General features: G+C 41.3%; 1 protein-coding gene and 1 long non-coding RNA gene across 16 annotated transcripts in view; one reads left to right on the plus strand and one right to left on the minus strand.

Moving 5' to 3' along the window:
* tcf7l2 (transcription factor 7 like 2) overlaps positions 1–13293 on the minus strand; it is a 153733-nt gene extending 140440 nt beyond the window's left edge. For 5 of the 15 annotated variants that reach the window (XM_085994483.1, XM_085994486.1, XM_085994485.1 and 2 more), the window contains exons 1-3: positions 12725–13290; positions 12420–12489; positions 12061–12185 (exon numbers count right to left, since the gene is read on the minus strand). In XM_085994483.1, coding sequence (XP_085850609.1) covers positions 12061–12185; positions 12420–12489; positions 12725–12913 — 384 coding nt within the window. In that variant the 5' untranslated portion in view covers positions 12914–13290. Of the gene's footprint in view, positions 1–12060; positions 12186–12419; positions 12490–12724 lie in introns of all 15 variants that reach the window. The other 10 variants (XM_085994484.1, XM_085994489.1, XM_085994487.1 and 7 more) reach the window with 5 other exon arrangements.
* Positions 12372–16508, plus strand: LOC147113432 (uncharacterized). The gene is made up of 2 exons (XR_015079207.1): positions 12372–12574; positions 16052–16508. It is a non-coding gene; the product is annotated as an uncharacterized LOC147113432 (long non-coding RNA).
* The last annotated feature ends 9636 nt before the right edge of the window (positions 16509–26144 follow it).

The raw sequence follows: 26144 nt of genomic DNA on the forward strand, positions 1-26144 counted from the left end.
CTATTACTGGTAATGGCAGGGCCATTTTTGGCAGGAATGGGTTAATTTAGACAGGAATAAGGAGCTAATATAAACAATACAACATTATTTATGAGTTATAGCCTTTAACGAAAGTTCAAAGATTCTGCACTTTTGCATATACAACAAGTCAATTTATGCAGTTCGCACTTACTGATAAGAGAAAATTTACTAGCACGTAATTGCACCCAATTACGGGTCTTTATAGTAATAATCTTGTTCCTACGTAATCTTAGGTTTGAGTTTTAAACTCAATAGCAAAAGTGTCACTGCTTATATATAACATCTTGGCCCCTGCTTAATGCACCATGTGCAAACAAACACTGTCCCCTGTTGCCCAGCAAAACAAATAAACCTTTAATAGGAGGGAAAGACCTTGTCCCACTAGACAGAAGTAACCAAGTCACAAAACAATAACAAGAGAATCCAACCTTGTTAATACGCGGTTTCCATTGCACACACTAACTACACTGAAAGGCATCGGAAGTTAAATGCAACTGTTGGGACATTTATCCCAATTTCCTAACTGTAATACCATGGTTGGATTAGATTAGGTAGGAGACATGACAAAAACATACCGACCGACGTGAACACACTAGAAGTATTGTTCATGCTGTTTTAAATAAAAACCAGACTCATCTGGTGGGTTAACACCAGAGTCGAATCAGCATTTAAAACAATCTTCTTCTTAAGCTGTCCGTCGGAACCGAGAATGACTTGCTTCCACATTAAAAATGAGTTCTCAGGTGACTGATGAGTCCAATGCGAGACCTACAGTCTCTGTCACAGGTGGGGCAGACGGTGGTTGAAGGGGCAGGCGGGTGGGGTGCTTGGGTTGACGTGCGCTCCTTGCGCTTGGCTTCCGCTTGCTCCCGGCGAAGAGACTCGAGGTGTTCGACGCCTTCCCGGATGCTTCTCCTCCACTTTGTGCGGTCTTGGGCCAGGGATTCCCAGGTGTCGATGGGGATGTTACACTTTTTCAAGGAGGCTTTGAGGGTGTCCTTGAAGCGTTTCCTCTGCCCACCTGGGGCTCTCTTGCCGTGCCGGAGCTCCGAGTAGAGCGCTTGTTTTGGGAGTCTCGTATTGGGCATGCGGACAATGTGACCCGTCCATCGGAGCTGAGCGAGCGTGGTCAAAGCTTCGATGCTTTGACCACGATGTTTAAAACAATAGATTAAAGCTGCATTACCAAAATGTTATTTGCAAAAAAAAGTACAGCAGTAAAATATTTGAAGGGTTTTTTCCCCCTAACAATACAAATTTAAAGTCAGTCCAGCAAATATATTAAAAAAGAGCATCTTTTGGAATTTCTGAATTGCAAGCTAAAAATTCCTGCATATAACAAGCATCAATTGCACAAGTAGTGAAATGGACAGTGACTCATAAAGCAATTAACAAAATGGCATTAGAAAGGGATGGTGGATTAAGAAAGGAGTTATACAGTAGTCAAAGGGCAACATAGAAACAATGTTAAGGATAGTGGGACTATACATCAAAGCATTCTAAAACATTTACTGTAATTTCATGTTTAACAGTTCCAAAAAAAAAAATCACCTCTTAAATTTGCACGCTACAATATACTCCAAAAAAATTATAGTAGTCACATCACTGTTGCCATTCTCAGTAGCTCTACAGCTCGCCCGCTTAGAAAAACTCCCAAAGACACCATTGCTTGAAAATGAGAGGGCAAAAATAATGCTGAACCAAATTTAAAGTGATTTATAAAATAAACAAACATTCAGCGCTGCTCCCATTCCAGTCTGCTAATCATAACGTCATTTTCAGCGCGGCACCACAGACGGCATAAGAGAGAACAGGCCACATATTCAAGATTTCTTCTGAGATCTTTCTGTGGGCTGTAGCAAGAACTGCAATTTAGGAGAAACAAAAAGTGCAATTGTTCTGCAAGTTAAGAAGCATGAAAAACCTCAACTCAAGGAGCGATCTCAACTAGTCACAGATGATCGTAGTAATTTTTAATAAAAAAGGATGTTACAGAATGCAGATTAAGTTTGGAAAAAAACAGACAATGCATGGTCTTCATAATGTTCTAACTACAGGATAAAAATGTTATACTATTAAATTAAAACAGGGAAAACAAGCAATGAGGTCAAGTTAAAAAAAAACACATTTTGTTTGGGCTTCACAAAAGCAGGAGAGAAACCAAGCAGGTGAGAAAATCTAGTATTTCAGGACAGGAAGCAGGAAATGGAGCAAGAAATGCCTAATTACTATGTACTGATTCCCTGTAAAATTCTGCAAATTGGACATTAGCTTTTTAAAATAATTAAATTTTGTGTTAATACTATTATTCTCTTTTGTGCTACAGCAATTCTAAAACTCAAAAGGCCACACACCTTGACATTCACTCCAGTTTACATCCTGCAGGTAACTACATATTGTATGAAAAATTCCAGAGTATTTATTATTACAATGGAAGGAAGTCACTACAGACAATTAACGTTAGCTGTGACTGCCACAGTTCGAACAAGGCCTCTAAATGAACCTATTTTCCCCTTCAAATTCCTGTATAGTAATTGAATCCTTAACTGTTTTCTTAAGGATTGGAGTTACAAAAACATCCAGCCTTTCTGAATCCATTTGTACTCAATAAGTGCACAGAACAAGATAGGGCTGAAATTAGGAAAAGACAGACAAGAACCACACACATGGACAGCTCAAGATTATAATAAAGCCCCCCAACTCCAACCCCCCTTTGACAAACATGAATTCGAATCCCTCATCCCTTTTCTTCTGATAGGCAGCCACTGGGAGGACTGTTCTGTTCTAATTATTCTAACATTAACAGCAATTACAAGTACTACTCAAACACCTTTTGTTTCCTGCACAGCTTTTGCCAGCCTGAAATTCCTGCCCTGAGAATGCTCTCACTGGAAGCTGTTCCCCCCACCCCCCCCCCCCACCCCTCAGAATGCAACATTAACAAGTTTATCCCTTTCTGCCTATTTTATTCATTTCCCAGTGGCCCAATTGAAATTTTAATGGAAACGTGTCCAGGCGTTTCTTCCCAGAAAACCAGTGCAGCCCTGGGCAATCCCTGTGGAGGCTGACCCCCCCAAGGAATCGGATACTGTCACAGAACTAGCCCCCTTCCCCCGGCAGGCCTCTTTAGCCTCAGCAGCAATCCAGGTGTCTATTCAACAGTTTGCACTGGGGTTTAATTTGAAAATTCCATGCATTTTCTCTTTGTCTGAGCATTTCATTACTCTTTTTTAAACTTACAGGTTTCTCCACTGCAGTAATCACTGGAACAGCAGTAAAGTAAAAACATTGTATTTTTACAGTATTTGATTTTCTGTAGTTATTGCTACTTTCTGGCATTTTAAGCTCAGCAGGCCACTGTTGTATTAAGCCCAGGTCACTGTCAAATTTATCCAAAACATTAATTGCCAGAATTCAAGCCGATTTCATTTTGTAGTTTTGTTAAAATTTGTGACTCTTTTCAATGGCCCCAAATCTGAACTAGCGGTCTTTGCGCATCCAAGTCAATGTCTTTAAACGACCACTGATTTTAAGATCCTTGCCATTACTTTCAAGTTGCTTCGTGGCCTTGCCCCTTCTTACCTCAGGAATCTCTGTCTGCTGCATGCCCCCGTAGGGATCCTCCACTACTGTGGTGCCATTTTACTCCACATTCCCTGTACCTCTCACTCTCCCAGCCATTGTTCCCCATCCCTCTGAAACACTCTCCCTAAATCCCTTACTCTACCATGTCCCTCTCTGCTTTCAAAAGCCATTTAATAATCCCTTCTCTCTGACCATGTTTTCACCTCGCAACTTTATGTTTCTGCTTTCTTCCTTCCTGCCCATTGTCTACTCTTTCCTCTGCCCTACAAAACAATCTGAGGAGTGGTACAGAACTAGAATCATAGAATGGTTACAGCATGGAAGGCGGCCATTGGGCCCATCGAGCCCATGCCGGCTCTCTGCAAGAGCACCTCAGCTAGTCCCACTCCCCCACGCTTTCTCCGTAGCCCTGCAAATGTTTTTCTTTCAAGTACTTATCCAATTCCCTTTTGAAAGCTGTGATTGAGTCCGCCTCCTTTCTGGCAGTGCATTGCAGATCCTAACCACTCGCTGAGTAAAAAAAAGTTTTTCTCTCATGTCGCCTTTGGTTCTTTTGCCAATCACCTTAAATCTGTGTCCTCTGCTTCTCGACCCTTCTGCCAACGGGAACAATTTCTCTCTATCTACTCTGTCCAGATCCCTCATGAGTTTGAGAGGTCGTTGATGATCAGAAATGAATTGGGGGACCCACGGCCTTATGGAGTAAAACATACACACCAGAAGAGCCCAGGATTGGATTCCCAGCTAGTGCTGAACTTGCTGATCTCAAATTGAGCAACAGCTGGGATGCAACAATTTCAATGCCACGGAGTTGAGAAAAGAAAAATCGAGACAGGATTCCTGCTTCAAATTACTATCCTATTACTAGAAAGTATGCATGTCATGTATGGACAGGATGCCCTACATAGAAAGAGAACTTCCTAACACATTACAATAGCTTATACAGCTATTTGGGTGAAGAACAAGAAGATTGCCAGCATCTAGAACTGGACCACAGTTCCAGAGGCAGCACCTCAAGAAAAAAATTGTTAAAAATTACATTTGGTACATGGGGCACGTGTTTCACTGAAAACTTATGAAGAATACCTGCAGGTACTTTCCACGGTAACAGTATGGCACAATACAGGTACTTGCCAATTTTTACACACCAGCTTCCAACAAATCACTCCAAATACTTTTTGAAAAATTTTCACTGCCATCTTCTTTCCTTGGTAACAGATACTTCTAGTGTCCGAAATAGGATTTAACCAAAATATAGAAATTTTTAAAAAATACAAATTCACTTGATCAAATCTATCCGATGAATTGTCTCTTAATGCCTTCATTACAGTTTTTACTTGAATATCGGAGTCTCTCCCAAAAGCCTGGGTTTGAACTTGATATTTTTGCCCAGAGCTGTAACTGAACTGAGTTTGGATTGTGTAGTCGAAGCACGTTCAGTGTACATAATTTCCCAGGATGCAACACCACTGTGCAATCGGTTTTTATGAAAGGATGTTTTTCTTTACTCCCTAGCACACAGTAGCTTTTCCTCACATCATTTTGAAAAGTAAGAGATCAAAGTTCAAAAGCTTTACGTAACAGTTTTTTTTTAAAAAGAGGCTGTGTGTGAGAAAGAGAAAAAATTGATTACATACTAGATACAGCTTTTGTTTTGAGCTCTATAAACTTTATAAAGTATATTAAGCTGAGGGAATGAGAGGGAGGACGAGAATGTACACTTTTCATTTTTCAGGAATAGAACATTAGAACTATGAAGCCAACTGATTATCTCCACCAAGCAAAAGGAGTTTGGGGGGGGGGGGGGGGGGGGGCGAGGAGAAGAAGCAACAAAGAGAAAGCAGAGAGACAGAATTAGACGAGGAGAGACAGAGAGAATTAACAACACAAAGACATCAGGGACAGGTAAGAGAGTGACCATTCTCTCCTACTTACCCTGTGAAATGCCACAGGAGAGTGACTAAGGTATATGTAAAAACGTGGACAATAGTAACTGAGTCACGCACCTAAATCAAAAGTTCAATTCTGCATACTTGCAGCGGGTACCTCAGAATAAAATTCCTTTCATTCGGGATTCCTTAATATTTTTCAATATTAGGAGTACAGGTCAGTGTAGGTTTAAGTTAATAATTGTAAAAATGTATTAAGACACAAAAATGGCACCCTAATGAACCTTAAAAACAAATCAGCTGATGAGCCATAAAAAGGTCCTAGTTTTGATCCATGTTCTATGCTGAGTTAGTTGATCTCAGCCAAGGGACCAATAAAGCACTATAATTAGCTGCAGAGCCTATGGTTTAGGGAAAGGAAATACTGGCCAGGATGCCCACCCCGACGAGAAGTAAGCAAGGTCTCCAGGTGAGGATGGGATTGGGCCCTGCTGTGATTTCCTCTATAGTTGAATAGCTCACTCATATTCACCCTCAAGACTCATGTAAAACCACCAGAGAGAGTAATAGGCAGGGTGGCACCCAAGCAGAATCTTACCCCAATGAAGAGATTTTTGCCTTGAGGAGTGCAGAAGGGAGAAAATTGGAGGCAATCACTTACAGGACAAATGCAGGAAAAGTACAGTAATGCCAGAACTAGACAGGTTAGCACTTTTCCCATTTACTGTTCCAGAAAGGTTACATACCATATGGCAGTAGAGCCACATGAACCCTTCCCAAGCCCGCGCAATCCAAACCCTCGAAGCCCAGGCAACTCGGTCATATTGGTGCTTAGATTTCTAATCTGACAGACTGTCCTGCTTGAATTTTGTGGGCCTGGAGAGGCCTGTATTTAGTGCTGTTGTCTCAATAGTGGATAAATCGTAAATCAGAACGAAATCTGCAAGTATCGGCACACTTGGAAACATAAATTTAAAACGGGCTCCATGGCACGCACCTATGTGGCCCACACAGATAGATGTCTGGGCACTCTTAAGCCATGTAGGGACCTGCACACATTAGGGATGGGGAAAATAGATCACCCCATAGTACCGCATCACTACAGCTTTTGTAATGCTCAAGTATCCGGTAATATGTAAAAATATTATAATACATGTCAACTTCTGTTCAACTTATTCAAATTGGACATCAACTCACTTACAACTTTTATTCAATGCAGCACAAGTGCAGCTTTTAGAAAATTTATTGTTTTTCTCTCTACATCACTCCGCCATAGACATATTCCTAGATGTATGCTTATTCCACTCTGTAAATAACCAAGTTTTGGCACAACTGGCACTCCGTTCCTGCTGTTCTGTTGAGAGGGACGGAGCAGAGGACAAAGAAGCACCTAACTTTGCTATGTAGCTCCCATTACCCACCAGAATTCAAAAGCTCACATACCAAACTGCAGCATTTAGGTTCACCAAGTCATCTGCGTGCACATTACTTCTACACAGGACTCAGTCCCTCGGGCCAAGTTCAAGACTCGACAGTCAAAAGGAATTGACTTTTTCCCCCATATAAAATGTGAATCTGTTTCCTTCCAACCCACTCCCCACCCAAGAAACCCCACAAACATTGGAACCACCCACCATCATTCTGCCACTTCCAGTCAGACTGATTGAATAGTGCCATCTCCACCACCAACAGTTCTGCCAAATCAGTTAAATAACATCGTGGGGAGAGAAAAAAAGACAAGAGAAGCTGATCCCAATGACCTCCCACCCTCCCAAAATGGAGCATTCGGCTATAATAAGTGCTTAGCAGAGAACTAATGACAAGGGAAAAATAGATCAAATTTAAATAGCGTTCTAACCATTTCTACTTGGCCGAACCAGTGTGATTTTGGTTTTGACTTTGTCCCTCACATCCAGAAAGTTTTTTTTTTTTTTTAAAGTTTGATGTTGAAGCCAGTCTTGTGGATAGAAACACTGAGTACAAGGAGAATTGTGTCAGCAATTGAACTCTTCACAAAAAAGGACATTTTTTTTAAATTACATTGTTCCTCCTTTAAAAAAAAGTGATTTAACAGCAGAGAACCCCCCCCCCCCCCCCCCCCACTTCACCATTTGCACTTAATCATTAGGCACAGCAAAAACTCCTGGTGCTCAAACTTAGTTTGTAAATATTTACAGCATGAATAGTTTTCCATTTGTTGATCACTGCTGAGAAACCTCACCATAATCTACATCTGCATTTCATTGACTTAAATTTACCACATGTTGAGATGGGAGCGGTCCCAATTCCATTTGAATCACTGCACAAATATGCAAGTGATTTATTGTTTTTTTTTTAAATCGCGCTGGTTTAGTTGGACTCCACTTTCTGTGCAAATTACTCCTTCTGGTCCGGCAGGCCATGAACAATCAGTACAGACTAATTAGACTTTGTAAACGTACCCTGCCCTGCTAATGCCTTCACAATCCAAAAGCAAAATACCAAGACATTTGCTAAAACTGCTCATATACTGACACATCAGACATATAGAATGGGTCTGATGTGGTGTTAAAGAGCCCATTCAGCACCATAAACCCCCTGGAGATGGCAATTAGGGACAATTAACAAGTGCAGCCACAGTACTAGATAGAAGACATTTACAAAATCTCACACACACCTGGGAGCAAGGAATTAACCAACTCTTTGCCGCATACAATTAAAACCCTATGTAAACACACTTAATCCAGATTACAATTCTTGATGTGTTCAGAGGGTTAACCCTGCACATTGAAAACAGCCAACTACAAATAACCACTGCAAGGAAATAATGAAACCTGGCTGGTCTCAAACACATTTCTAATCCCCCAGTTTTCTTCAGCACCAAACCCCACTCCCAACATCTCCTTGGATCATGGGGTACAAGGCCAGTGTGGCGTCAAGTATTTCAACATTCATAAATGACGCAAGCCGTAAATAATCACTGCAGATTTATGGCTCTGTTGCTAGCCATGGGTTTGGGGGCATATTTCTTTCTGATGGCTCGTCAAGGTGTAAATTTGGCTGCACAGTAGCTGTGGAAACAGGCAGATGACACTTCTAGCACACTAGTTCAGGTTTAAGCAGAAAATAAACAGTATTTTTCCTGCAATCTCAAAGACTTGAAGCACCACTGCCATGCCATACAATCACTGTATACGAGTGTTAAACATAGGTCGCAAAAACTGAACTAGCCACTGCAGAAAATGTTTACAGGACAGCTGGACAATCTCCTCCAACTTTAGTCATGGTACAGAAACTTGTGTTCTCACAAATCTCTGCAGCTGTCACTCCCAAGCACATCATTCTAAACATGATTTCTCAGCCAGTTTTGTACCGTTTCAATTCATTTTTTAAAACCACATCAACCCTTTTCTTTTGATTTCCATAAACTAAACCTAGATATATGTATTTATAATAGTGAAACACAGGGCTAGGAAATTGAAGAGTACGATGCCTTGCATCATAATGCTCAAAGAATACTGCACATACAAACTTGCCAACAGGAATTACCCAGAACATTAAAAAAAGTGAAGAATTGTAGGTTCTATTGTAAAAGCAGTAAAAGTACAGAATTACTTGACTCTTGAAATCATGACTGGCAAAGACAAAGTGCAACATATACCTGCAAACCCTTAAACTGTGCTTTTCTGTCATGGTGCAGTTTCCCAATTTTAAAAAAATGGAAGCGTGACTTGTAGAATTCAATTTCAAAAGCACAGGAGGAAAAAAATTCTGCACTTGACCAATACTGTTTCATTTTCAGTTCAACTTGCCTATGGTGTAGTTCCAAAGGTACGGAACATACTCATACCAGTTGTTTCCAATTACCATAATAAAAAGCTTATACTGAAATATCCTTACTAAACAGGTTGACATCATAATGAAAAAAAAGTACTTTAAACAATCATCTCTTCCTTCAGAAGAAAATTTTAAAAAAGTTAAATAAAAATTAAATAGCCATTAGAGTCATCTACAAAGTCAGAGATCTCATTATGGCAGATGTATTTTTAAAAAGGTCATCAACAAATGTGTCACAGCAATAGCTGTAATTGATATTCAGGTCTGAAGGGATAGATCAAATATTTTAGTAATGAAAAAGTCCCAGGAGGAGTTGCTGACTGGGACCCCTGTAAACGGAGAGTTCTTAAGATTATTTGAACTGTACTTTAACTAGTCATAAACATTTTGTACATGATGCACAAATCTCCGAACACAAAAGGCCACGAACACCTGCTCCGTTCAACGTGATATGCATTTTATGCTCCTATTTAAAACATAATGAACTGTGTAATGATAAATACTTTTGCATTGTACGAAGCCAAAGATATTTACCACTTGGAAGCACTGCCATACAATTGTCAGGAATGGATATCATCTCTCCCTCTATGGAGGAGCCTGCATAGTTTCACTCAGGTTCTATTTGCTTTTGGGCCACTGCCCCATGCTGGCAATATACGTAATCTCAGCTGAAAACTAGCATTAAAAATGTTACGACGACACCAAAATTACAGTAGTAATTAACAATCATAAGTCTCTCATCTAGATCCCCAACATAATGTACTAACAGTACCAAAACTAGACATTTAATTATGTTATTACTTGCTGGGCTGTAGAACAGTACAATCTAATACATTATTCAAAAGATACAGCGTACATAAAGGCCTGCAATTTAAGTACATGTGGAAATTTTAGACAAAAGGTTAATGCGCTATAATATGTCAGTCTAACAAATGGCATCAAGTCTACGTTCCGATTTTAAAAGTCTCAATGTGGTTCCGCATGTGGGCTAATGCATTAACCTACAGTGAACAATACAGAACCAGCTGACTATGAATTATTTTTGCACCTAAATGTATACATTTTCAACAAAAACTGTGTGAACACTAAAGCCTTTCTAAAACAGACCAAACACCACCATACAATTTTTTATGCGAATATTTCCAGGATTTTCTGTACTGATGTGGATGCTGTAATTCCTTTAAATTTTAAACAGATCTTTTCAACTGAAAGAGGGCTAAACTTGAAGAACTGGATGTTAAATCAAGGCTGGAATAAATCAAATGAATCACAATTTTTAAAAAAATCTATCCTACATATTTTAAATGAACTAGAATGACCATCACCACCACCACCTATCTTCAGTTCTGTTGACATCTTCAAAAATCTATCCATCTAGTTGTAGAAGAAATCTAATCTAATGTCTCTTAAATTACTATTTAGCCGTATAAAATTACACACTGAAAAAAAATCAATTGCTCTTTAGCTGCAGTAAATTCGACAAATTTTACACAAAATCCAAAGATTTTATTAACAGGGTGGTTCAACTCATGTCATATGAAACGGAAACTCAAATCATTTTGAAAGCTTCCACTTCGGTCTATATAATGTAAGCAGAATGACTACGGATTTCGCCACTGCAACCAATATAACCGGTCATTGACAGTGACACTTCTGTATCAACACTTCTCCCCCTTTCATGAATCCAGCACGTGGATTCAATTTAAAACACCAGATTAGGGGGGGGGGGGGGCGCGAGAGAAAAGGGACCAAAATGTTAATAATAATGCATTGTAACCGACGTGATGGGGATTTTCAATCCTGGTGTAGGACAGTTTCAGTGCTTGTGCTTCTTGTCAAAAAGTATCAAAGTTTTGCCTAGTTTATTTCACGTGACTCTGGCGCTATTTCAAGGCTGACGGCAGCTGACAGTTCGAGGAATCGTGGAGGTAAACTGGGAAGCAACATAAAGCCTATCGCGTCTAGCAAATTAGCCCCAATCGCAATAGCGATGTCCCGCTGAGACCCCATTGTACTGCACGATGACCTGTAAATTTCTACATTTCCAACGCAGTTTTTACAAAAAGGTCTGACTGCCGTAATCGGAATGCCATGAAAACAAGAGAGCAAAAACTGGACCGAATCATATATAAAAACACATCCAGATTTCAATGAAGTCGCCTTCCACAAGTTACTGTAAAGTTTGTCAATAAAAGCAGCCCCCTTTTTTTTTAAAGCACGCCTCTTTTTTCTTGCTCAATCAGCTTGCAAAAAAAAAACTACACACGCAGGATTGTTCTGCCGGGGAGATGTGTATTTTAAAAAAAAAGGCAGCAAAATAAATAATCTGACTTCACACGGCTACTAAAACAAAATAAGAACTTGAAACAAACAGCCCCCTCACAATAGAAAGTCGAATGATGTCCACTTGTTGAACTAAGGCTTTTAAAAAAAAATACACCCAAATTAGTAAAGTTTCTGCAGTCCATCTAGTCCCAACAAACTCTGCCAACACACACACACCTTGGCACAGGGCAAAAAGTTACCAGCTTTCAGGAGAAAGATGTCAACACCTTAATCTTTTTATTCTCTTAAAAATAAATCAGCTGCCTTTTCGAAGAGAAACGTGGCGAGGGGGGGGAAGACAATATCAACACTGTGCTCGTGCAAGGAAAAGTTTTTGGGTGCTTTTTTTTTCCTCCAATATAAATGCGCTGGCAAAACTTTTTTTTTAATATATAAAAAGAGACTTTAAAATGCAAAAACCTACCGTCCTCGCACTGGGAGATAAAGATCCATTGGGAAGGTAAGGACTCGCCAGGTCAGGAATCATAATAAATGGATAGCCGGGGTATGGTGGGCCCTTGAACAACCCTCCATCTTGCCTCTTTGCCGCTAGGTTAAGAAACATGGCGGGGAATAAGAGAAGAGAAAAAAAAGAAAAAAAGTTAGGTATCAAACTTTTCTCAACATACTTTTTTTTTATGGCAACCGAAAAATTAAAAAAAAACACAACACCACCACCCCCTTTTTTTTTAACAGCCGCTCCCGATTCATTTGCGAGAGAGAGAGAAAAAACAACAACTTTTTTTTTCTCGCTTTTTTTTTTCCCCCGGCCAACTCACTCACCTTCTTCTAAACTCTCCCTGGATTTGTCCCGAAAAGTTTCTGAATGCCGAGGCGGCGGCCGCCTTTCCGCCTGAGAGGAACATGGTGGATGGGAGAGAGAGAGAGAAAGACAAAAAGTCACACAAGAGTTTGGATTATTTAGCAGCGATCATCAGGTTGCAATATTATTATGATTTTTTTTTAAAGTATCTTGAGGTGGTGAATTTTTTTTGGGGGGGGGTAATCTTTTTGCAATCTTTTCCTTTCCTTCCTTCCCTCCTCCTCCCCTCAAAAAAAAACAAACGATTTTTTTTTTGCTTGCTTACCTCGGAGTCTGAGGAACTGTTTTGGTTGGTCTCTGACTCGTTTACTAATGAAGACTTGACGTCTGCTAAATCCCTTTCTGCAGAAGCGTTTTCCGAGATCTTTTCTTCCTGCTCCCCTTCATCTTTAAAAGAGATCATCTCATCATTGGCCCCGAGATCGTCGCCGCCACCGCTGTTTAGCTGCGGCATCGTTAAAAAAAAATGTTTCCTCTCTCTCTCTTTGCCCTTTTTCTTTTTTTTAATAAAAAGTGATCCGACTTGTTCAGGAGGAGAGGAGGAGGAGGAAGGGGGGGGGAAAGGGGGAAAAAAGGGAGTGGGGGGGGTTGTTGTTGTTAATCCGTCGCAAGTATGTTTTTCTTCTTTCTTTCTTCTTCTTCTTCTTCTTCTTGCCCCCCTCGCTATCTTGTGAGTAAGTAAATAAATTGCAGGAGCGGTAATTGTTAGTGAAAGCACGCCGAGGAGCTGGCTCTCCTACTCGGAGTGAAGTTGTTGGAGACTCGGCGGCGGCTGCTCCACTTCAAAGGCTCGCCGCTGTTTGATTGACACTTTGATTGACAGGAAAAGCTCCACAGACTGTCCCGCTCGCAAACTAATGAGATGCACAAGAGGGGAATACGTACCGGGTAATGAGGAGGGACTTACATGACGTCTGCATAAATAAATTAAAAGGGAACATAGAGAGAGAGAGAGAGAGGGAGAGGGGCTGGCTGAGGCTTTTAGTGCTAATCTCAAGCCCTTGAACTTGGTTTCCTCAATCTTTTTTAAAAAATTCTTGCTTTGTTTTGATCTGCTAACTTTTGCTCCAGTTTTTTTTTACACCAACCCATCAAGGGTTTTCCGACTCCATTCTAGTTTTTTTTTATATATATATTGCAACCTGTGCTGCCTTACTTGCAATCGATCTTTTTTGCCCTCCCAGATAGTGAATCAAGCAACTGTTTTAAAATTGACATTTTTTTTTGCATGTGTGTTAAGTGCTTGGCCTGATCAGATTTCCTAACTGCACAATGCTGATCCGCACTGAACCATTCCACATAAATAGTAATAATCATTTGTAATTCTTCTACATTGCTTTTGTTAATGCCGTGCAGTTACTAAGTATGCAACAATATATTTCCTTCTCCTGGACAAAAAAAGGTGTTTTAATCTATTACTGTTATTTCTTCGCATAGCTGCCGGGAACCATGTGAATAGCGACTTTTACATGTTCACGAATACAGAGCACTGTAGTAATAGTAATTTTAATAATGAATAAACCATACGGAGTGATAGGTAACCTACTGAAACGGAAAGTTTAAATCTTGCCGTGCCATTATTTGGAGTTCAATGGACGCGTGTGTTTATGAGATATAACCTGAAATATGAATTGAAATATGGTAGCTCGTGTAAATTGAAATTAATTTGCACCAGGACATCACAAGATCACTATCTCAGTAGCTTAAAGTGTAAGATTTTTCAAATACAAATGTATAGAGGTACATCGTTTTTGCAGCTTATATAATGTGACTATGCACTTCACTTAAAGTAAGCTATATTTGACAAAAATACAATATAAGATAGTTTGCACATAGTTAGCTAATCAATTTGAAACCGTATTAATTTCCAAGTAAATAAATAATAGAAAAACACAATACATTTAATTATATTCTATACATAGCACAATCACTATTTTTTACAAATTTTGGGTTAAATATTTATGTGATGGTCAATTATTTATTTTCTGCCCTTTTATTAAACCAGCTTATGAATGAAGTGTGTTGGTGCATCAAATGAGCATGCTGTGTATAAACTGTACGGGGAATTAACATCTCTACATCGCCTTTGATTCGGGCGATTACTAACGCCTCTGCAGCCCCGATACAAAAGGGATCGCTTTTTACTTAGCTATATTAAATCAGCACATGCACGTTATAAAGCATTGCAAAGACAAAGGCAAGATTTGCATCCTTATGCAACTGTCTTTCAACTATTATTAAGCCATCATTGATGTGTGAAAAATTGATGTTCTGTAAGAGGACTAATAGTGGAGGAGGGATTCGAGGTGGAGTTGCTGGCACTTTGATCTTTGATCGGCAAATTCCCATTTTTCTTTGTGCAACTATATTTGGTAAATCAGATTTGCACTCCACGTGTTGTGGGGAGTAAAAAGGCTACTGCTTACTTCCGGGTTTGGGGGGGAGCCCAAACTGGTAATGACGTTTGATTATTTCTCTAAGCTTATCAATTTTAATGGTATTTTCTCTTTTCATTGGTGATCTCAAACCTCTGAGATCGAGCGTAGCTATGTTCCACTGTAAGTAAATGTTAAAGTGCGCGAATCAGACGAGATAAATAACTAGTTTTACATTTCAGATGATTTCTACAATATATATATTTTGCATTGTAAAAATATTGATTGAAGTATTTCTGCTACTAATACCCATCAAAACGATTCAATTGAAGATGAAAAAATAACATCAATGTCAACACGCACCTTAATTAATTAATACTGTACTAATGTGCATTATTAATGTTGATAGGTCAAAACCATGTCTGATTTGAATATACCACAGAGAAAACCTTATGGTTAACATTGCCATAATAAGAGGATTGTTATATTTAATTGGCCCGTTATTTTTTATTTAAGCATAATGTTTTCACAGTTTATTGTGTCCCTGGCGGCAACCAACCAGCAAGGGTCATGACCCGAACATTGGAAAGAGTGGAAAAAATAGCAAAGGACATGGAGCAGATTAAGCGCAATACACGCAGATACCAGGCTGAAGAGCCTGCTCATCTTCAAGAGTAAGGAAGCTGTGGGCTTGCTGGAGGCATGGGCATGCATTAGGGGATTTTATCAGGAACATCAGGACTACAACTTTCCAAAAACACTTGCAAAAATTATATATATATATACACACACACATACATACACACAGGGTGGCTCTCTCAAAGACACCACAGCCTTCAGTAAATAACCACCTTATTCAGCAGCAGAAATGAGATTCAGTAAGGTGGATCCTGCTCTCTGGCAATCTCTGCTACATCTCGGAGTCTGCGCCATCCTGTTTACTTACCAATACAGAAAGGAAAGTTTTATTGAAGACGAGAACATTAATCTTCGCCAGTAGCATCTTTTTTTTTAAATTTACCTTCTAAATCCTGGCCCGTTTCTGGCGGCAGTGTGATTAGACCTAATCGCGTGTTAAACATCAGAACAGACTAAAAGTACATTAGCAACAAAATATATTCATTATATGGAAATGCTGCACAAATGAGCTTTGATGCATGGATTGTTTACACTCTTACTTTATATTGATCTGTTTATATTGATTTTTTTTGTTGTAGGTGTTGCCTAAGATGAAGCTAAAGTTCCCCGCTATTGCTTTGTCTGAGCAAGGTGTGGGAGGATTGAAAGAAGTCTGAAGTTTCGGCAGATGCTAAATATAAAGAACCCTCAGTCCCAAGATGTTCAATTAGTAAAACAAATCGTGCATTTCACCGTAAATAATTGTGACATGTTTGTAGAAAAGGTTGCTTCGATAGCCCTACGTAGAATAAGCATGCATAATTATACACAACATATTTCATTATTAATCGTATTAAATAAAGGCAGTGAACGCGGAGCCCTTAAGTTTCAAACTGCTCTCTTTTCGACGAAATCGTTTGTAACACAATAGGACGTTACCTGAGAGAACTGCAGCAACGTTAATTTGCTATTAAATGACAGAATAGATATTTATTGAGAACTACAGTAGTATTAATGTCCAGAGAATTTCGTTAAATAAAGTTTATCCTTTTTAAATGAGTTATTCAATATTTGCTGAGGCGTGACTGGAAATGAACCATATTAATTGATCCAAGATGTACTCAGAGTCCTGGAATGATTTCACTTATAAGCATTTGAAACAGTCACTCAGTCTCTAAATCACGTACTGCAGCAGGCAGAGTGTTTACATTGAACAAACCAAAAGCAGGCACTTTCCTTTTAATGGTTCGAAGGCTTCACGGTCGCAATGTACTTGGGAGAAAGGAACCAGTCGTTGATTCTAAGAATGCTGTTAACATGGTATAGTTCGAAACCATAGACACTTATTGAGGTGGAGTAAAGGAAAGAAAGAGAGAAACTGAAAGAATAGAGATGAGTCAAGAAGGAAATAATCAAGAGTCAGTAAGAGAAGTAAAAACTTAAATATGTAGTAGTTGGTTAAAATAGGTTTACACTGCGTGGTTTGAGAAATAGTATTTACTTTGTCTGAATGAAACCTTTATCATCATAATTCTATATTTTAAAAGTCCTGAGTATGCAGCCAGGCCAAGTTCAGTCTTCATGGAAAAATGGGTGGAATCACAGAATACGATTTGAAAAACACCAATAAAATCCCAGGATATTATGTAATAAAAATGGAATTCGACTTATTCAGTCACCAGAAACCAATGGTGGTAATTATAAATGAACAGAGTTAGGGAATGCTATTCCTGGTGTTAAACAAATGAAAAGCAATAAAAATGGATTTTGTCTTACTCAGCCACAGTAAACAAGTGACATTACATATGGACATCACCATCAAGATGAAAATATTTCTCTTTGTAGTATGCTTAAAGATCATTAAAGGTAGTTATGATTGCCAATTTAAAAACCTGTTTTAGGTTATATTTTTAACATGATACCCCCAAAAAATCCCTTATACTCCATAAAATAACACTCACTTATATACCTAATAATAAATTAACATGCACTAATACCCTAAAACATTACTCACTGATATACCTATAATAACATATATTGATATCCCATAAAATAACACTCACTTATATACCTAATAATAAATTAACATGCACTAATACCCTAAAACATTACTCACTGATATACCTATAATAACATATATTGATATCCCATAAAATAACACTCACAATATACCCATATTATAAAATACACTGATACCCTAACAATAATATGAATTGGTATACTCATAAAATGACTTGCACTGATATCCAATAAAATACACTGATACCCCCAAATTAACACTTACTGGTGTCCTAAAGAGAACACTCACTGATCTACCAATTAAATAACATACATCGATATACCCATAAATTAACATACACTGATAACCCATAAAAGCATGCACAGATAGACCCATAAAAAGTACACTGATGTCTCAAGAAATAACATACACTGATAACCCATAAAATAACATGCACTGGTACCCAAAAAATAGTACTCACTGATATACCCATAACATAACGTACACTGATACCCTCAAAAATAACACGTACCAATATAGTCATAAAATAACACTCACTGATCAATCACATTAAAAAAATCCTGCTGCCCCAAAAATAACACACCGATATATTTTATCTGTACCAATAGTGTAAGAGCACCATTACACAGGAGGAGTCTCTGACAAACAAACTATTACACTGATTCTCTGTCACAAATGCACAGTATTTCTTTCGGGCACGATTTCTCACACAGACATGCCATAGGAACATAAGAGCAGAAGTAGGCCATACAGCACCTTGAGCTTGTTCTCCTATTTAATTAGATCATGGCTGATCTGTACCTCAACTCCATTTATCCACCTTTGATCCATATCCCTTGATACCCTTGCCTAATAAAAATCTATCGATCTCAGTCTTGAAAATTTCAATTGACCCAGCATCCACTACCCTTCAGGTGAAAAAGTGCTTCCTGCTTTCACTCCTGAATGGTCTGGCTCTAATTAAGATGGTGCCCCCATTTTCTGGATTACCCACCAGAGGAAATAGCTTCTTTGTATCTACCCTATCAAATCCTTTTATAATTTTAAACACCTCAATGAGATCACCCCTCAACCTTCTAAACTCAAGGGAGTACAACCCACGTTTATACAACCTCTCCTCATAATTTAACCCTTTAACCTGCACTGTACCCACTCTAAGGCCAATATATCCTTGCTGAGGTGCGGTGCCCAGAACTGGGCACAATACTCCAGATGGGCTCTGACCAACGCTCTACAACTAAGGCATAACTTCTTCCTCTTTGTATTCAAACCCTCTTGAGATAAAGGCCAACATTTTCTTAGCCTTTCGAATTACTTTTTGTACCTGTGCACTGGCTTTTAGTGATTTTTGTACCTGGACACCCAACTCCCTTTGCTCGTCCACAGTTTCTGTTCTCTCGCCATTTAGAAAATATTCTGATTTGTCTTCCTTGGATCCAAAGTGGATTACCTCACGCTTCCTCACGTTGAACTCCATATGCCAGAGTTTTTTCTACTCACTTAATCTGTCTATGTCCCTTTGTAACTTCCTGCTCCCATCTACGCAACTTACAGCAAACTTGGATATACAACTCTCTGGAGTAGATTTTGATTTCATTTCCACTTTTTTTTTGCATTCGTGTAAGCCTTTTATTTTAGCTTAATACTGTCTCTTACCCTTTTTGTTGACCATGGTTGCTTAAATGCAAACGCAGCCTATCTTTCATGGGAGACTTGTATTAACACACACAATCAGTATTACAAACACATGAACCCCAAATTTTAACTTGGGGTGGGAATCGGATGGGCGGGGTGGAGCAGTGTGGGTGCCAAGCCCCCATGATGTTGTCGCCAAGAGGCCTAGGTCATTTTAACTCCCTGCATAGTTCCCATCCAGGGATGCTGCAGCCGGGCCCTCACAGCAGGAGTCCATGCTAGCCTGCTTTGAAGCTTTGGTGGAAGCTCAAATGTCTGCCATGCAGACTCTGGGCTCCAAAATGGAGAGCATGGTGGATCGAAAGGATAGGGGCTTTGAAGGGGTTGGTCATTTTCTGCAATCTGCTCTCCCACAGATTACTGGGAGTGGTGAACCCCAGTCCCAAGGCAGTGGTGGTGACGCAATGGGAGCAGTATGTGATGGTCTCTTTTAGGGTGTCAGCACGTCTTCACATTTGCTCTCCCCTCAACCGATACCCATCATAGTGGCAGCAGGGCCAGACTGCAGCAGCCTGCAGCAGTCAGTGGCCACAGGCGTTTCAAGGGTCCCCACATGAGGAGAAGCTCTGCTCAGGTCACTATAGGAGCAGCTTGTACGAGAAGTAGAGATAGCAAACCTTCTTTAAAGAAAAGCTCTGTGAGTTGATCACCTGGGTGAGAAATGAATGGAAGGCATTTATTATGTTTGGCATTAAATTAATCGTCTTTATTACATTTGGCACTTTGGTCTACAGTGTGGTTTCATAACATCGTCTGAGTCAACATGGTCAGAATGCCATTGATATAGAAGTTGTCCGAATGACTTGAATGTTCTTCAATGCAGGATGAAGGAAGTGGGGAAGAATGTGATAAGAACTGTTATGCAGAGGGACTGTCTAATTTCGCAGGGCAGGGGTGTGAGAAGCTCAACGGAATCACTGAGCTATGAGCTGATGACTGACATCTCTGGTTGAGATCCCTGACATCTCTGTGCCCCTCTACTGCTTCTTCTCTTTCCCCCAGTTCTTCCTTGTCTGATGACAATTGTTGCTGCAGGACTGCCTCCTCCAAATACAAGCCTCTCTCTGCAATGCAATGTTGTACAATATGAAACATACCACAATGATGCGTGAGACTCTATCTGGGGCATATTGCAGGGACTCCCCGCACATCCAGCACAAAGAAACAGGAATAGCACCCATAGTAAATAGAGAAAGCTGACTGAAGGGTTGTCAAGCAACAAAAGTGTGGAAGTAATGATCTGGAAGCTGGAACATAAGAACATAAGAAGTAGGAGCAGGAGTAGGCCATACGGCCCCTCGGGCCTGCTCCGCCATTCAATAACATCATGGCTGATCCGAATCTAGACTCACGTCTGTTGTGTCGGTACCTTTCTACCTAGACACAATTAGAACTCAGAACCCAGAGATTCAAACATGAAGTGCTTTATTCAGGAAGGAAAAGGAAGTTCTGGAGAGTTCCGAACAAAGAGAGCTAAACTTAACCAAGAGAACACCCAACCATGTATCTGCTGTGACAGCGCCACCGCAGGTGGGAGGAGAACACACAATACATAACATATTCCTCCCCTCTTAAATGAAAGGTCCACATTATTCCTCAACAGGTAAGTTACTTTCAATCCACTCAACTAACCAAGGATAGAGGTAGACTGCCTCAAACCCTGACTTTACCCTGGGGTTTATTCTGCCCCAGTCTTGTGGGTAAGTCACTAAGCCTACAGATCCAAGCGTCTTGGAGGCCGCCGCTCTCTGACAGGATACCAGCAGTCATCGCTGGCTTCCACAGCAGTAGGCATTGACAAAGGCCGGGATGGAGAAGGTGCCTGTGTCAGTCGAAAGTCAGGAGTTTGCACAGGTGGAACAGTCTCTTTGACTTCCTGTGTTGGAGAAGAGCATTGTGGCAAAGGATGCTGGTTTGCGGTATCATCCGGAAACAGTTCAGGCCAACCAGCTGTTGGAGCCTCTGTGGCTGTCTCTGCTCCTAGCAACAGTTGATCTGTGTGTCTTCTCCAGACGACGTCCTCGGCAGTCTCAACCGTGTAAGACACAGGGCCCGTCTGTGCGATCACTGTAGCAGGAACCCATTTCGGTCCAGTGTTGTAGTTTCGAGCTAGGATGTGCTCTCCAGGGTGAAACCGTTTCTCCTTGGCTCTTTTCTCTCTCTTTTCAACTTGAGCTTGTTGTTGACAATGGACAACTTGTTCTGCCCTTGGAGGTTTGAGTAAGTCAAAACTTGTCCGCAACTGCCTCTTCATCATGAGCGAAGCGGGGGAAGTTTTGGTTGTGGCATGCGGCTCGTTCCTGTAGGACAACAGGAAGCTGTTCAGACATTGGTGGATTGAGCCCTGACCTGGCGATGCCTTCAAGGAGTGCTTCAAAGTTTGCACGAACCTTTCTGCCAGGCCGTTAGTAGAGGGATGATAGGGCGCAGACCTGATGTGTTGGACACCATTCACATGCAGGAAGGTTGCAAACTCCTGTGATACAAATTGTGGACTGTTGTCACTTACGAGTTGTTCCGGTGAGCCATAACGGCTGAACATCTCACCAAGTTTCTCAATTGTTTTCTCTGCCGTAGTAGACCTCATCACAGCGACCTCCGGCCACTTGCTACGAGCGTCCACAACCACCATAAACATCTTCTCTTCGAAAGGACCGGCGAAGTCCACATGTACTCGTTGCCACACTTCTGCAGGCCAATCCCAGGGGTGTAGGGTTGCCAGCTGTGGAACATTCCAGACCCTTTGACATGGGGAACATGTTTTGGCTTTCTCCTCAATATTTCCATCGAGACCTGGCCACCAGAAGTAGCTTCTTGCCATTTCCTTCATCCGAACCATCCCACTGTGGCCTGTATGAAGTTGTTGCAGTATAGGTTCCCTCAGAGGTGGCGGAATGATGACATGGCGTCCCCAAAGAAGACAACCTGCCTGGATGGAGAGCTCATTTCTTTTTGAAACGTAAGGTTTCAAACTAGGAGAATCTCCTATAGCTCTCCCTCGAATGACATTGTCCATTACCTCAGACAGGACTGGATCGTTGCGGGTGTACCTTCGCACCTGAACTGCCATGACAGGTGCTCCCTCCACTTGTCTAAAGTAGAAGATGTCTATCTGACGAGGCTCTGGGGGAGTAACAGGCAAGGATAGCCTCGAGAGATTGTTTGCGTTGCCGTGCAAGTCTGATTTGCGATATTTGATGTCGTATGTGTGTCCTGACAACAGTAAAGCCCACCTTTGCATGCTGCTTGCAGCAAGAGATGGAATTCCGGTGTGGGGCCCGAAGATTGAAGTCAATGGACGGTGGTCCGTCAGGAGTGTGAACCTTCTCCTAAACAGGTACTGATGAAATTTTCAAATTCCAAAAACAATTCCCAAGGCCTCGCGCTCAATCTGTGCATAGTTACTCTCGGCCTTGTTCAAGGTGCGTGATGCGAAGGCGATAGGTTTCTCTTCACCAGAAGGCATGATGTTGGATATGACTGCTCCCACACCATATGGTGACGCATCACATGCTAGCTGCACAGGTAGCTTTGGGTCGAAGTGTGTCAGGACCTCCGATTTCAGCAATGCTTTCTTTGCTTGGGCAAAAGCTTCGTTGCACAGTTCAGTCCATTTGCATGCAGGCCAGTAGCGTCAATCACATGCCCCAGGTACTCAACTGAAGACTGAAAGAATTCACATTTGTCTTTACAAACTCTGAGTCCGTACTCTTTCAGTCATTGTACTGTCGCATCCAAGTTCAGAAGATGATTCTCCTCATTTGTCCCAGTGACAAGGATGTCGTCCAGGTAGCACTGGACTCCTGGCAGTCCACTCAAAATCTGATCCATTGCCCTTTGGAATAGAGCAGGGGCCGACGTAATTCCAAATGGAAGGCGGCAGTACCTGTATAGCCCCTTGTGTGTCACAATTGTCAGCAGCTCCTTTGATTTGTCATCGACATGCATTTGTAGATAAGCCTGGCATAAGTCTATTTTGCTGAACTTTTGCCCTCCGGCCAGGCCCGTAAAAAGATCATCAATGAGGGGAAGAGGGTACTGTTCCACAGACAGCACCGGGTTAATAGTCACTTTAAAATCCCCACAGATTCGAACAGATACATCCTTTTTCAGGACAGGAACAATGGGTGTGGCCCATTTCTTCACGCTCACAGGCTCCAGGACTCCATTCTCGACTAAGGCCTCCAAGTTAGCCTCAACTTTTGGCCTAATTGCATAGGGTACAGGTCGGGCTTTGTGAAACTTCGGCTTGCTGTCAGGTTTAATGTCCAGTCTCACGCTGATCTTTTTCATGCTCCCAAGTTCCCCATTGAAGAGTTCTGCATGTTTGTTTAACACTGCAGTCAGACCTGACTCCCCTTTTGACATCATGCGGACTGCAGGCCAGTCCAGCGTGATTTTCTCTAGCCACGCACGTCCCAGTAGCGATGGGTAATTTCTCTTTACCACATATAGTGGCAGTTTCGCAGTCTGTCCGTTCAATTTAACTGTCACCTCAATGGCGCCTCTCATGGCCACAGGTTCGCCGGTATACGTCTTTAGCACAATGTTTGTTGGCTGAAGGGTAAGATGCTTTAGCATTTTGTTGTAGACAGTGTCTGAAACAAGGGACACAGCTGCGACTGTGTCCACCTCCATCCGCACTGATTGTCCCTCCACCAGTGGTGACACCCAGTAGCCATTTGAACCACCTGCAACTGTCAGTATGTGCACCTCTTCCTCCTCAGAGGTGTCGCTCCCCTCTGTTTTGCTTGTTCCATCATACTGCACTGAATGAACACTCTTTTTCCTCTCTTGTCCAAATACAGACATTTTGCTTTCATGCTTCCTAGCTCTGTCTGTTCTTTTTTTACCTCTACAGGCGCGTTCAATGTGACCCTTTTTGCCACAATTTCGTCATTCCAGCTCCGTACACCAGCAGTCATTAGCGTGATGGCCCGTTTTCCCACAACGGTAACATGTGCCGTTCCGCGCACCTTTAGGCTCAGACGACACCTTGTGAACTCTCCCTGTTGAACTCAACTGGTGAGCCTCCTTTTCCGTCATCTCCATGGAGACACTAACTTCAATGGCCTTTTCAAGAGTAAGGTTGTCCTCAGTAAGAAGGCGCTTCTGTGTGGCTGCACTTTGCAGACCACACACAAGTCTGTCTCTAATGGTGTCATTCAGCACCTCCTTGAACTGGCAGTGTTCCGACAACCTTTTTAAAGCAGCAATAAACATCGTCACTGATTCCCCCTCCTCTTGATTCCGTTTGTGAAATCTAAATCTCTCAGCAATAACCAGAGGTTTTGGTGAAAAATGTGTTCCAAGAATTTCCACTAGTTGCTTATATGTTTTAGTTCCTGGCTTATCTGGCTGCACAAGGCTGCGAAGTAAATTGAATGTCTTCGGCCCCATTACACTCAAAAAGGTAGGCATGACCTTTTCATTTGCCACCACATTCGCCAATACAAAATAGTCAAAACGTTCCGTATAAGCGCTCCATTGCTCCACATTTTCATCAAAATCACCGATGTTTCCTAATATAGTAGCCATCTCACGTTTCAAATTAAAATTTCTGTTTACTCACTGCACTCGTAACATTAATGTAATGCTGCAATCTCTGTTCCGAGTGTTTTGTAGTCGACAACAAGAAAGTTCCCACAACGCAGATTCATCCGATCCTCGTCGCCACTTTGTTGTGTCGGTACCTTTCTACCTAGTCACAATTAGAACTCAGAACCCAGAGATTCAAACATGAAGTGCTTTATTCAGGAAGGAAAAGGAAGTTCTGGAGAACAAAGAGAGCTAAACTTAACCAAGAGAACACCCAACCATGTATCTGCTGTGACAGCACCACCGCAGGTGGCAGGAGAACACACAATACATAACAACGTCCACTTCCCTGCCCTCTCCCCGTAACCCCCTAATTCCCTTATCTGCTGGGAAACTGTCTATCTCCATTTTAAATTTATTTAATGTTGCAGCTTCCACAGCTCTCTGGGGGAGCAAATTCCATAGATTTACTACCCTCTGAGTGAAGAAGTTTCTCCTCATCTCAGTTTTGAAAGGGCAGCCCCTTATTCTAAGATTATGCCCCCTAGTTCTAGTCTCACCCATCAGTGGAAACATCCTCACCGCATCCACCCAATCGAGCCCCCTCACAATCTTATATGTTTCGATAAGATCGCCTCTCATTCTTCTGAACTCCAATGAGTAGAGGCCCAACCTACTCAACCTTTCCTCATACGTCAACCCCCTCATCTCTGGAATCAACCGAGTGAACCTTCTCTGAACCGCCTCGAGAGCAAGTATATCTTTTCTTAAATATGGAAACCAAAACTGCATGCAGTATTCCAGGTGTGGCCTCACCAATACCCTGTATAACTGCAGCAAGACTTCCCTGTTTTTATACTCCATCCCCCTTGCAATAAAAGCCAAGATTCCATTGGCCTTCCTGATCACCTGCTGCACCTGCATACTAACTTTTTGTGTTTCATGCACCAGGACCCCCAGATCTCTTTGTACTGCAGCACTTTGCAGTTTCTCTCCATTTAGATAATAACTTGCTCTTTGATTTTTTCTGCCAAAGTGCATTACCTCACACTTTCCAATATTATATTCCATCTGCCAAATCTCTGCCCACTCACTTAGCCTGTCTATGTCCTTTTGCAGGTTTTTTATGTCCTCCTCACTCACTGCTTTCCCTCCCATCTTTGTATCGTCGGCAAACTTGGATATGTTGCACTCGGTCCCTTCCTCCAAATCGTTAATATAGATTGTAAAGAGTTGGGGTCCCAGCACTGACCCCTGCGGAACACCACTAGTTACTGATTGCCAGCCCGAGAACGAACCATTTATCCCAACTCTTTGTTTTCTGTTAGATAGCCAATCTTCCACCCATGCCAGTATATTACCCCCAATCCCGTGATTTTTTATCTTGATCAGTAATCTTTTGTGTGGAACCTTGTCAAATGCCTTTTGGAAGTCCAAAT

This window comes from Somniosus microcephalus, chromosome 8 (genome assembly GCF_052327205.1).
Source record: "Somniosus microcephalus isolate GS21.2 chromosome 8, FLI_Smic_1.0, whole genome shotgun sequence".
NCBI lineage: Eukaryota > Metazoa > Chordata > Chondrichthyes > Squaliformes > Somniosidae > Somniosus > Somniosus microcephalus.